General features: G+C 46.4%; 1 protein-coding gene across 5 annotated transcripts in view; it reads right to left on the bottom strand.

The window, feature by feature from the left end:
- The window catches only part of AMOT (angiomotin), a 49,112-nt gene that overhangs the window by 16,295 nt on the left and 20,047 nt on the right, over nucleotides 1-12,770 (bottom strand). For all 5 annotated transcript variants that reach the window (XM_088527502.1, XM_088527503.1, XM_088527501.1 and 2 more), the window contains 4 exons: nucleotides 11,502-12,420; nucleotides 5,964-6,417; nucleotides 4,014-4,158; nucleotides 2,469-2,561 (listed from right to left, as the gene is read on the bottom strand). In XM_088527502.1, coding sequence (XP_088383628.1) covers nucleotides 2,469-2,561; nucleotides 4,014-4,158; nucleotides 5,964-6,417; nucleotides 11,502-12,373 — 1,564 coding nt within the window. In that variant the 5' untranslated portion in view covers nucleotides 12,374-12,420. Of the gene's footprint in view, nucleotides 1-2,468; nucleotides 2,562-4,013; nucleotides 4,159-5,963; nucleotides 6,418-11,501; nucleotides 12,421-12,770 lie in introns of those variants that run through there.

The raw sequence follows: 12,770 nt of genomic DNA, 5'->3' as shown, positions 1-12,770 counted from the left end.
ATCAAAACAGAGGGAGAACTATCACTAGACAGCAATATTTCTCTGCCCAGCTTTCAGAGGTCCTTCACTCCACAGTTGAAGGAAAGATGGGCAGCTTTTCTTGGAGATTCCTTTAAAAAAGAGAGAGAGAGAGAGAGAGAGAGAATGCAACTCTACCTGAAGGGGAAAAATGTGTGTGGCTTTCAAGGAAGAGAAGAATTTGCAGCCCAGAAAATGAGGCATGGTGTGTCAAGTGACAACGTGAACGTGCCCCACAGTGCTAGCGGGGAGGGGGAGAAGCTGCCTCCCTCAGTACAGTTAAGCAATTTGCTCTGATTATACAGTGAAACTTGGCATCTCTTCACCTCTGATATTTCAGCACTGGAAACAAACTGAGTAACTTCAATATCACAGGCTGGGAAGAGAAGATGGTAGTTTGGTGTCTGAAGGACTAGGGTTCCTTTTTTCCACCCTCTGCCCAGGTGGTTGTCCTCCTTCTCAATCTTCTGCTGCTGCCCTTAAAAATGGGGTCATTTTTAACGCCCAGAACTGAGGCACCTGTACCTGCCCTGCGCAAGACAGAGCTGCAGGCCAGGAGAGTCTTTTGCCCAGCTCTGCAAGTTCATGCCCAAAGCTCTAGAACCACTCCAAACCCAAGAACTCTTCCTCTTCGGCTGCTCTCCAGAAAGAGCTGGAGCTGGTGCGAGCAGTTATGCTGTTTCAGGAACAAGGCAGCTGCCTTCATTAGGAAAAATAAACTGGTCAAAGTGGCTGGGGCCTGGAGAAATTATCACACAAGTGGGCAAAGCAAAGCCACAACAGAGCGCTGATGTCCTCTGCGTATGTTGCCATTCTCAGCTGGAGCCAGCCAGCTACAATGATAACATTAAAGGACTCGTTGGCTACATAACCACAGAATACTCCCTGGAGTGATCTACACCCAGTGCTGATGACACCAGAGAAACTGCATTCCAGAAACCAACATCCCACGACAAAGGAATGAGGACAAGGAGTGGAGGGCTTGAAAAACAGGACTTAGATCCTGGGTGTTAGGAGAGACTGCAGATGGAGTACACAGCCCCGTTTGTGCAAGCATCTGCATAACTATATTTACAGGACCACAATTATTCCCTTCCTTCTGCCAGCAGAGAGCCCAGAACAAAAACAGGAGTAGCAGTAGCAGATTCCCCTCTGCTAGGAAAGCTGTGCAGCCCACACAGAGGTTGCAAGAGCAAGCTGTGCCCAAACAGGGTGCTCCAGGACCTGCAGAACTAACTTGGATCCCAACTCTGAGCTACCTCATGCCAAAAGACCACTCAGAGAGAGGCTGATATTACCACCATCCTATTCTTTTACCTACTTCCCCACTCGGGAGATGAGTTGGTGACAGTGTCAGCCTGCAACAGTGTACTGAGGTTGGGTAGAGATGAGATGGGACTGCGTTACGCCAGAAGGTATCCATCAGTGCCAGCAGTCTGCTTGCTCATCTGCAAGCGCTTGCAGCAAGGCTTTTGGAGTAACGCGGAGAGGTTTCCACGAGCAGCCAAAATGCATAGGGCATGCGAGTCCTCACAGCTTTGGCCTTGTTTCAGAGATACCATAAGCAACTAAACACGTCTTCCCACCTCCCTGGGTGCACCTTTGAATCTCAAAGTCCACCAGCTCTTTTTAAAAGCTGGACTGAACTGACAGACTTAGCACCACACCACGAGGAGAGTTAATTCATGCCCCAATACCCATCTGCTTGTGATGTTAAGCCACAAGGAATAGACTAAAGACAACTCTGGGGAGCGATACCAGCATTTGTAAGAGAAGAAGCAACGAGTGTTGCACCATGGAAAATCTTCTCTATTTTGCAATTTTATTGCATTACCTTTTATATAACAATTGGAGAAAAGTGAGCATTGTCAGAAGGGTGGAGTACACCATGGGGTGAGAGGAAAGTTGGCTCGCTACCGTCAGCCTCCAGACATTTCAGTACAAAGAAAAAGCAGCATTTCACATGTGTCATTTTGGTTTGCCTTGTGATAAATTCAATGCTGTGGGCAGAATCCATGACCCTCACCCAGCATACTGCAGGCAGCATTAATTCTCTTTATTTTTGCTGAACTGGATATGGCAGAGGCAAATTAAAGAGGAAAGAGCTGGGAGACCTTCAGGGTCCCAAGCTCACCGAGTCCCAGGACTCATGATGGTTTAAACCCAAAGTCTGCATGGGACAAAAAAAAATGCACAATTTATCCTACACATTATGGGATAAATGCTAGTTTTGCAAGGTAGCTGCACATTAGTTGCTCTGAGATCTCTACTAAATAAATGCCATCAGATGGACTTTACACACTGACAGAAAAGGAATGCTGAATTCCACCTCCTTTCTCCATGGCCAGTTTTGGAATGTCGATGAGTAGAAAACTGACAGATCTGAACTTTTTATCTTTCCCAGGCTGACCAGAGCAATTCTACTGACGCACAACAAATATGTAACTCACTTTGAGCAAAGAGTTGAGAGATGGTTTTCCGATTGTCTTCAGACCCCTCAAATTCCTTCTCTGCAAGCTGCTTGTTGGCCGTCTCCATACGTTCTGCAGAATTTTGCAACAAAAGAAACACCAAAGAATCAAAAACTTGCAAAAACAAAGTCACACCTCCTCAGGATACTTCTAATGCAAGCTAGATCTCCCAATTCTATACTGCCAAAAGCAAAAGCAGTTTAAAAAGTGTTTCTAATGATGTCCTTGAGTAGACTTTCATAAAGAGTAAGAGGGATTAAGCAGAGTTCCAAAGACCTTAGTTTAAACAATAATAATGCATTACAAATTTATTTTTTCTATCCTTACAAGTATGTTAAGACACTTCATAGACTGCAGTACAAGAAACAGATTCAGTTCAGTCTTTTGTATTGCATCTGCTTTATAAAGAATGAATTCAAGCATCTGCAGAAAGAAACTTATTTTTTCCACCCAAATAAATCTCATCATGCAGTTAAAAGATTCCCCTATAATCCTCCACTCAATCAAAAGACTTAGAAGATTAAATTACTGTGGTTCAATTATCTGACTTCAGGGAAAAACAAGATCCTAAGCACAGTTTAACAGTTCTGCTTGCTACAGGCATCAGAAGTTTAGATCAGGCTACAAGCATATACATGAAATATTTATGCTATGAATTTTATTATGAATAAGATTATTTAATGCAGGCCTTTGTGTACTGTCCTTCTGATAACACTGGGCACTGTATGGCCTTCTTAGATGCAAAACAGTTTCTGGGAATATGGTCTAGCAAGCAACTAAGGACAGTGAGAACAGATGATGTATAGAACAGTAAGAAGGTTTTTATAAAAAAATATATTAAAAAAAACCTATTATGCACCTCTAAATGTCTAAAATCACAAGTGTTTTTTTTTTTTGCCTTTCAGATTCTAACGCTTAAACTTTGGCCCATGTTAAGGTCAAATACCATTCAACAGCACTCTCCCTTCCCAAGCACAATCCTGGCTCAGCCTCCTAGCAAGAACCAGACACTGAAAACATCTCACCCTGGAAAAGATAGGGGGATCCAAAAAGCCAGATGCCTGTTTTGATAAGAAACGACAAGACCTTCAGGAAGAGCAGAGAGTCTGCAGTTTGTATGTTAACGTGAAGGGGTCACTGGACAGGAAATAAAGTTAACATGCCTGGTGTGGGATTAGGCAGTCAGCAAAACGTCTTTCCATTTCTATCAACTGAACAAATTGTACAAATTGTGCCTAGGATATAAGGCAAGAGAGAATTCCAGGCTTGCATCTGGTTTATGGTATTTGGCTTATCACATGTTTCTTCTCAGTGAGAAACAGGCCGATAAGGAGAGACTACAGCACGCTCCTAAACCTGTCTTTTCCATATTCTCAACAACTGCCTCAAATCCCCGACTGAGTATCCCTGAGTATCCTGTAATATTCCAAGTGTGCCAGAAACAGCAAATCCCACAGCAAAGCACGGGCTTGTCTAGCAAGTACAGTAATAAAATAAAACAAATAAAAAGGTTACTTCATTCACCTCTCAGATCCCTGTTGAAATCATGAAGCCGACGAATTTCTCCTTCCAGCTTGTTTCTCATGGCCTTTTCCAAAGCATCCCGTTTAGAGGAAGATTTCTCCAGGTTTTTGTATGCCTCTGACACTTGCTGAATTTCTGTTTCCAGCTGCAGTAGAAGTGAAAACAAGTACTTAATATTTTATCACTAGTAAGAAATTTTACTTCCTTCTGAGGCTCTAAAGTCTATCTTATTAAGATAGAATACATCAATACATCATGTAAAACTATAGTGCCTCAGATTAGCAACTAGACTTCCTCTGTTAAAGAGCCAATGGCTGGAAAAAAAAAAAAATCTAGGTTCTCCTCCTAGTCTCTAGGTGTTTGCTCCGTGTGATCAGAGCACAGATCCAGGGTATCAAAACGCACAAGTGTCATCTACCCCCTCCATTTATTTACTTATTTTTAAGATTGGCATAGTGTGTAATAGTTTGGCATGACTGTTACTTTGCACAAAAATATATATATATAAACAGCTGATATGATACAAAGCTGAATAAGTAAAATAAAACAAGACAAGTAGACAAAACTATACTAAAATGCTACTGCCAGATCCTGCATTACTGATGAACTCAGCAGTCTCTCTGTTTTTGTGGTCTAAAATTCACAACAAAACCTCCTGATGTTCTGAGCTTATAATTCTACAGTTTCATGAGCAGCTTTTAAACATTCAATTTACTAAGTAGTTTCTAAGTGTGGGGTGGACAGCTGCAATAAAACATGTCTTCTCCTTCCTCCCAACCTTCAGTGTAGAACTTCTCAATATGCTCTTGAGCAACTGATCCTCCAGGGCACAAGGAAGTTCATTTCAAACTTCTCATCTGGCATGATTTTGCACTGCCATGGAAGGGTGGATCCATGCAAGAGAAAACCCCTCAGCCGGGTATGCAGTAAAGACCAAGGGGAGGAAGACAAGTTCATTTTTGTCCTGCTTCATTATCAGGAAGCTGTCAAACATGTCACTAAAGCACTTCCTGGCCAGGAGCCTTCCAAAAACAATACAACAAAATGAACATGGCAATGTATAGAGGTAACATAGGGAATGAACCTGCATGGGAAGTCACACTGGCCAGTGAACTCGAACAGATGTTTTATCATCAGCCACACATTTTTATGGCCCTGGAGAAGGCTTGGATCAAAGAGCACCGTGAGGCCGCAAAGCTCTGACGTGGCACAACGTTAAATCGCTGCTCATCAACATGAGACTGCTGCGAGGCTGCACCCAGGGCACATCCACACGCGCGTGTTAGTGACAGTTCTCACTGGTATTTCTTAAAATATCTCAAACGTCCTTGGCATCATTTAGTCCTTTCATAAAGCCAAAGGCAGCAAATAGCTTGATTCAAACAGCACATTAAGTTACCATAGAAGTTGTGTGGTATTAAGAGGGGGCTTTTTTTAAGGTAATTTCAGTGCCAAAAAAATGTATTAGTTTCAGTCCAAACGTCTCTAACGCGGCCACAGCAGCAGTACTCTTCTTGCATACTGTCCTGCCAACCAGTTTTACAGCAATGTCCCCTGTCGTCCCCCTGAACGAATACAGTTTGAGACCACTCTCTAAGCCCGTTCCAGACTGATGAGGAGATGAGGCCTATGCTATCCTTGAAACAAGGACAGCAGCTTTAAGCAAGCCAGCCAAGCAGTCAGTCTCTTCAGGACAGCTGATGGGGATGCTGCTTGGAGCATGGTCACCTGTTGGACAAAATATGTTGGTATCATCTACATGACGGTATCCTCTGACAAAACTAAATTACCATCCAAAGGGACAGGATACAGACTGATGACTGTAGATATGTGAGGTTCTAAACTAGCTAATCAGTCCCCTAAGCAAGCAATGTAGCAAATGCAGATGAGATGATTCCATTTTGGTGGGTATTAGGCACAGCAGAGTATGCAATATGCAAAACCACTCACCTTCTGCAACCGGGCTACCTTCTCGTAACATCCATCCAGCTCCTGCCGTAAAGACCGGTTCTCTTCTGACAGGATTTCTACCATCTGCTGAGCCCTGGACACTATGGCAAAAGGATCTACTTGCATCTGCTGATACGGGGAAGGGATCTGCTGAGCTCTGGAAATCACAGAGTAGGAGTCGCCTTGCTGCTGCTGTGGGCCTAGGAAGGGCTGACATAGCCGGTACAAATCTCCCTGATGCACTTGGTTCGACAAGAAGGGCTGCTGGGTCCGTGGCAGAATGGCAGGATCTCCCTGGCTTGGAGTCAGGGGTGGCTGGTGCTGGGAAGGGGACAGCCTGGATGGTGGTGGAGACTGGAGCAAGGTCAAGGATCCCAGGGACGTTAAGGAAGAAGTTGGACTGTGGTGGTGAGGTGGTCTCTGTTGTAACTGCAGCTGCACATCTGGGTTCTGCCTAGAAAACAGAGAGCAGAAGCTCCAAAAGTCATGTAGAATACTGTGTGTGAACCAAGGGTAGCTACCAACTGATCATCCCACACGAAAGACTTTTATACAAATACAAGGCTTTGTTCTGTCCCGAAATGCACAACTTCTCATGCAGAAAGAAAGTTCTCCTCAGAGGCTGCACAGTTAAAGGCACTGGCCAAGTTCTCCGTTACTATGCCAGGCACTACTGCTCCAAGCACTCTGAAATGCAAACCAAGAAGCCACAGGCTGGTAAAAAGAGAGTTACAGGATGTAAAAACCAAGAGAAGAGGCAGAAGCAGGCTCTGGGTTCAGGAGCTCTCTCAGACCTATGCTGTACATGTGTTCACTACTGCTAATAGTAACTGCTGTAGGATATCAAAGACAATCTGCATCATGCACAACTGTTAGAGAACTAACTCAAGATTCACCAGCTCACATTTCCCAATCCCTGGAGATCCCAGACCCAACTTCTGCTGTGTTAGCCAAGAAGACATCCACTCTTGGAACATTGTGTGGGTTTGCTGCCCTGGATGACCTCAGGAGGCAGGCTTGGCTTCTTCCTCTGAAGACACTCAACCTTTAACTTCTTGGCATTTTCTTTGCACTGGCAGTTAAAATCCCTCCCTTCCCAAGTCACAGCTAGTCCCTTCTTGAGCACAGAGTTGAGGCTGCAGCAACCCCATCCCTGCAGTTTGGTGTGTTCTGAAACGCTCCTCAGAACATCTCCAACCCCACTGACTTCAGTTCACCCTGGAGCTGGAGCAGCACGTACCGTTCCACCTGCACAGCTGACTGCATCCACCACGGCCACCCCCGCGGGCACTGGGGGTATGTGCTGCACAAGGAGCCCCCAGCATAGCCCTCCTGCCTCGCCAGGAGCGCCAGCCGCACGGCACTGATACCAGCAAGCACAGAGCTGAGTTCGGAGCTAAGGGGTTACCCGTCGGGTTTCCTGGTGCAAACACTTGGCATCATCCTTCCTGCTCCGTGCAGGATGCACCGACGCTCCGTGCACGGCCGAAGAGGAAACGGCCGCATTAATCACATCTGGCTGGCAGGCACGGAGGAGGCCGCACACGCTGAGCCCGGCACACGGTTTGCTACTCCAGCACCATGCACCTTTCTAGCCAAGGCGGCACTTTTGCCAAGCATCCTTGCTAAGGGACAAGAACAGAAACACCCACCTAGCAGAAAACAAAACACGTAGCGGAAAAATAAGGGCTTAGTGCTCTAGATGCTGTTTATTTCCTCCTCACACTCTGGGGACTGTGCTCCCTGTCAGCAGGGTCGCTTGAAGAGCTGTTTTTCCCCAGGAAGACCCATATGCCACATGAGGATCTCAGGGGTCATGCAGACGAGAGATGTGCAACTAATTTCCTCAGGAATGTTCACTTTAGTAGCAGCCACTCAGCTCTTCCTCTCCTGGGAGGTCATTTCTATTTATTGTTGTATTTATTTCATTGCTTTTATTTGTTAGTTCTCTTAATGAAGAATGAGGCACAAAAGCCATGTGACATGTTCAAGGTCACCTAGTTTATCACAGATGGTTTCCAGCTACCTTCTTTCCTCACCCAGGCTATGTGCTAACTTTGCAGCTTCAGAAATCACCTGGCTTCTTGACCTTATTCTTTACGTAACGTCATATTGCTCTGTTTCGATGTCAAAAACATTTATGGAACAACCTTGTTGTGACAATTAATCTCAGTTTGATCAAAACAGGTATTTTGCTAGTCTGCCTCCTGGCTGCACAAAAGTACCCTTCCAATTTTGAATCCACAAAATACCTCTTTAAGTCTGGAAAGAGCCTGAAGCAACTGTGAGGAGAGGCTGATTGACTTTGCTGATCTCAGGGTGTTATTCAGATGCCAATGTTAAACAGTGGGAACCATTTGACTAAAAGCATCTTGTTATTTGGCCATCCCAGAAGCAGCACAGGCAGCATCTTGCAATTTGCATAGGGCTCAACAAGAATGCAAGTATGGCCAAAAAGAAATAAAATAAAAATTAAAAACAGCAACAGCAGACAAAATCTGAAGCAACAGTCTGTACCGACATGCCTGGAAACGATTGTTATTTTTTTAAACCTATTGTAAAGAAGAACTCTAGGAAATCATGGCTAAGGAGTTCTAAACAAGATAACATTTTCAAAATTTCCAGCATTTTGGCACTCAGATACTAACACTCTCTCACATCTTGAAATTATACCCACTTTGTGGGTTCAAGCCACAATGTGAAAGCTAGGAGTCACTAGTTCTGTTGCACTGTTGCATCAGCTCTGCAACAGCTTCTAAACTGCCACAAAAGCCTCTATATTTTTGCCAAAATAAGATAATCCAACGAGGGAACACATTTTTAAAAGATAGGTTGTTTTACCTAGAAACTTCACAGTGACAACTAACAGCTTTATAAAATTGTGTTTGCAAACCTTTTCATACACATTCAAATACATATTTTTCTTTATTTAGCATCACCACCACTTTCAATTTTGTCTGATAAAATACTTAAATTCATATTGAAGACTAGCACACAAGAGCCTCTGCTTGCCTTAAACCCTCTGGCACGTACCGGAGAACGCATCACGTGGCCAAGGCCATGCTTGGATTTATGGCTCTGCAACTAAGAGGGTCATGGAAGCTTTGAAGTCCTGAAGCCCAAGCTGCGGACAGCTCTGCAAGCAACATCTGCCATCAGCAGTCCCCACGCTGCAAGCTTCAAGCCATGCACAGAATGTGCTGGGAGAGAAGGGAAGCAGCGACGGATGAAGAATAGAGAGATCAGGCGAGGTCTTTGGCTCATTAAAAGCGTTTCCAGCTTCCCAGTTTCCCCAGCTGCATCATGACGGAGTAGTTACAGCCTCCCCCCTTCTCGCACAGCCCGGGAAACATTAACTACAGGAGGAGCAGGCTGTGCTTGATTAGACTGCCAAAACCAAAGGGCTGCGTTTTTGCTCTGCTTCCTCGTCATACCTGATTAGCCCCTGCTTTGATGCTGTTTGGGGGAACGCAGCGCACAGAAGTGCTTTGCTAATTACGGGACAAATTCTGCAGGCTCCTTCTCAGCAAGCTCCTGGGAAGGCGGTGGGATTAATCCCTCAGCGAGAGCTCTGCCTTTCAGGCTCTGAACAGGGTATGGTGCTGGGGTCGGAGAGACCGATCCAAGGTGAGCCACTGCCGAAAGCAGCTGCTTCCCTCATGCCTGGCTGTCCAGGGATGGAGACCATGCAGCACACAGAGCCCACCCACCTTCTCCTCCTCGCCCAAACATTCTCACCTATTACTGATATCAAAGTGCAGTTGATACAGGGAGACACTAGGATTCTGGAGCTTCCCATGCTACCAGCCCTCTTGTGAGCTTTACAATTTCCAAATAGCAGTGCCAATGCCTCCGGCGTGCCTGGTATTTACATTACACCAACATCCTTAGGAACGCATCCGTGTTTCCAAAGCTTCGCCGCCCAGGAGCAGGTGAGGCCAACTGTTTGCAGCCTGGTGTGGGCTCCCGGTGCGGTGCGCTACTTTCCCAGCCGGGGAGGGTGAATCACGCCGCACACGCTCTGAATTCCCCTGTGTTTATCTTGCTCAACAAGTTTGAGCTAAGCGTACTTGTAGGTCACCCTCAAATTCCCCCAAACAATGAGGGGAAAAAACCCACACCAAAGGGTGTGCCGTCGGCAGAAGGGAGAGAAGGGGCTCTGCTTCCTTGACATATGGTTCAAAAATGCACTTAAAACAGCCTAAATTCATCCTGATCAACACAGAAACCTGGAGCTGCTGAGAATCCTTTAGCTCTGCAGAGGCTACAGGGACTCGTGAGCACTGCACAGCACGAAGGAAATGGGATCCCTTAAAATAAAAGGATCCCTTAAAATACTAATCTGTGACCGAGCTGCACCTTGAGGAACACCGAAGGTTTTTGCAGAAAGGAGTTTCTCCCAAAGTGCGTGGGAAGGGGGAGCTGAGGCCGCACCATCATTTATGGATTGCTCGGGCATTTGTTCTCCTGCTTCAGCATTTGCTTGCAAAGGAAAACTCTTCCCTGCGCAGCTATTTAGGTTAAAAAGTAACCTCATTAGACTCCCAGGGCTTTGAAGACAAATTTCAGTTACTTCCCCTTCTGGAAACCTTGCCAGCTGAACCTCTCTCCTCCTCCCCCCCTTTTCTTCCTAAGCAGCCAGGATCTGTCCAATACAGACAAAAATCGCCCTGTCTAGAGGAGCTGACTGCTGGCATGTTTTCAAATACCTCTCCCTCACCCAGCAGCAGGCTACAGCGCGGATACGCTATATATCCTGAGTATTTCTGATCCAGGATGGCCATTAAGGATTTGTTTCCCTTTCCTGTGTGCACAGAGCATCGAGGCCTAGGAATTTTCAAAAGCATTTTCAACAAGCTTCCACAACCATTCGGCCACCCCCTGAAAGCCCTTTACTTCCCCTTTTCCTGGCCTCTTTATTATTTATTTAGCCAGATCAAAGGGCCTTTTCATCAGGCTTGTATGCTGCTGAAGTCATTTCAGATCAAAAACAATGGTGGACAAACTCTGAAAATAGCTCCCCGCCGGACTGGGAAGGTCCTGAGCGGATTCAAATTCCCCAAAACTCCAGCTCTACTCCCGCATGGCCTCGTTTCTTCTTCCTGCTGCCCTCCAAACCCAGCGCGAGTGCGCAGAGCCCTTGCACCACTCGTGTTTGCAGCAACACCCTCTCATTGCTGCTTTGCTATCACCCCTCCAGCTTCAAAGTCAAGCCTAAACCATCATGCTGCAGGCCCATCTGGTCTTAGAAGTAAGATGGTAAGAAGCAGAGCCATATTCCAGCCTGAATAAAACTTCATTTCACCCACATGTGTTTCAGGGTCAGACCTTTCCAGGAAAGCTAACAGAGTGGGTTATAGTGCTCCCACACACAGCCTGCTACTGAACATGGTGCATCATCTCATGTAATGGAGACGGGATCTCTGCTGAATGATAACCTGCCGCAGGAGTGAGGGAAGGGATCGAATTTTGTATTTTTGCTCCTTATGTGGCTAAAAGTCACAAAGATTTTGTCTTTTTTTCTAAGAGCATGCTTACCTGACTGACCCATACTCAGGGGGATGCTGATACCTCATCATAGGACCATCAGATCTTCCCTGCTGGCTTATACGATGATCGCTATAGAAATGTCCCGAGTCCTGAGGTTTGCAGTTCATGGATGGGGTGGACACATTTTTGTAAGGATATTCGGGAGGAGGACCCCGCTGTTCCATCCCTTTGAGATTGGGCTGGGAAGGGGGCTGCACCGAGTTCTTGTAGAACTCATTGGAACCGGAATTTTTGTAAGGGTCACTTGACTGCTGGGGAGAAAGCGGAGAGAGCGGGGAGAGTGGTGCACTTGTGACAGGCGCATGGGCCTTGACACCGCTGGTGGCCAAGGACAGCTGCATCAGCCTTTCGCTCAAGGAGCGGACGTGCCCTTGCTTGAGGTCCTTAAGTCCTTCATCCTGGTGGACCTTCCCTGGGCTCACACGCTGAACCGTGGGCCGCCCTTCAGTCCTCATCTTTTGGTTGGTGACCCCCGTTACATAAAACGCTGCGCCGACGCTGGCGTGCGGCTGGCCCCGGAAATACTGCGATTGGACTTTGGCTTCCTCGTAGGTCGGGAGATCTTCGCTGTTCTGGAGGCGCGGGGAGAGCTGCTTCTCCATGATGCTGTTGTCCACCTGTATCTCCTGGCCTTGGGGCTCCTGACGGGCAGCATGAGTCACTAGCTGGTGGTCCTGGGAGCTCAGCCCTTCGTTCTGAGACGCTGGACTCGTGGTGCTGTTGAAAGGGGGAGCATTTCCTGTGGCTTGTTGATGCAAGGCAAGAAGGTTGCGGTTGTCATTTGGGTTTCCGTATCGGAGCTGCTCCTGCAGCAGGCGCTGTAAAACTGTCGTAGCTGCTTGCTCGTCTGAATTCCTCATCTCAACCTGCGGTGCCTTTTGGGTGGAATGTAAAAGCTGCCCTTGACCTGAGGAGAGCAGACACGGTTATTAGCGCCTGAGTGGATCAAGCAGGAGATATTTAAAAGCAATGGCTTGAAATAAGTAAAAAATGCAGGTTAGATTACCAAAGGTTCCCATAACAATAGGGGTCATTAAGGCCCTTCAACATGAGAAGGCTGCGCATGCTAAGGGGGCAAAGCCTCCAAAGGTGATGAAAGGTGACTTGCAAGTTTAGAAGAATATTAATCAACTGAAAGCTGTAAGAGTACGTGCTGAATGCATCAGGCAGCAAGGCTACTTTCAGGCAGAAAGGAGACCTATAATTCACCGGAAGACGGTAAAAATGCCTGAACTCTGTTTGCTCTGCGCTTATGGC

This window comes from Tinamus guttatus, unplaced genomic scaffold, assembly GCF_059628265.1.
Source record: "Tinamus guttatus ecotype Peru unplaced genomic scaffold, ASM5962826v1 Tinamus_guttatus_pri_ptg000287l, whole genome shotgun sequence".
Taxonomy (NCBI): Eukaryota; Metazoa; Chordata; class Aves; order Tinamiformes; family Tinamidae; genus Tinamus; species Tinamus guttatus.
The sequence above is the reverse complement of the archived record's forward strand: the minus strand, read 5'-3'. Positions and strand labels throughout refer to the sequence as shown.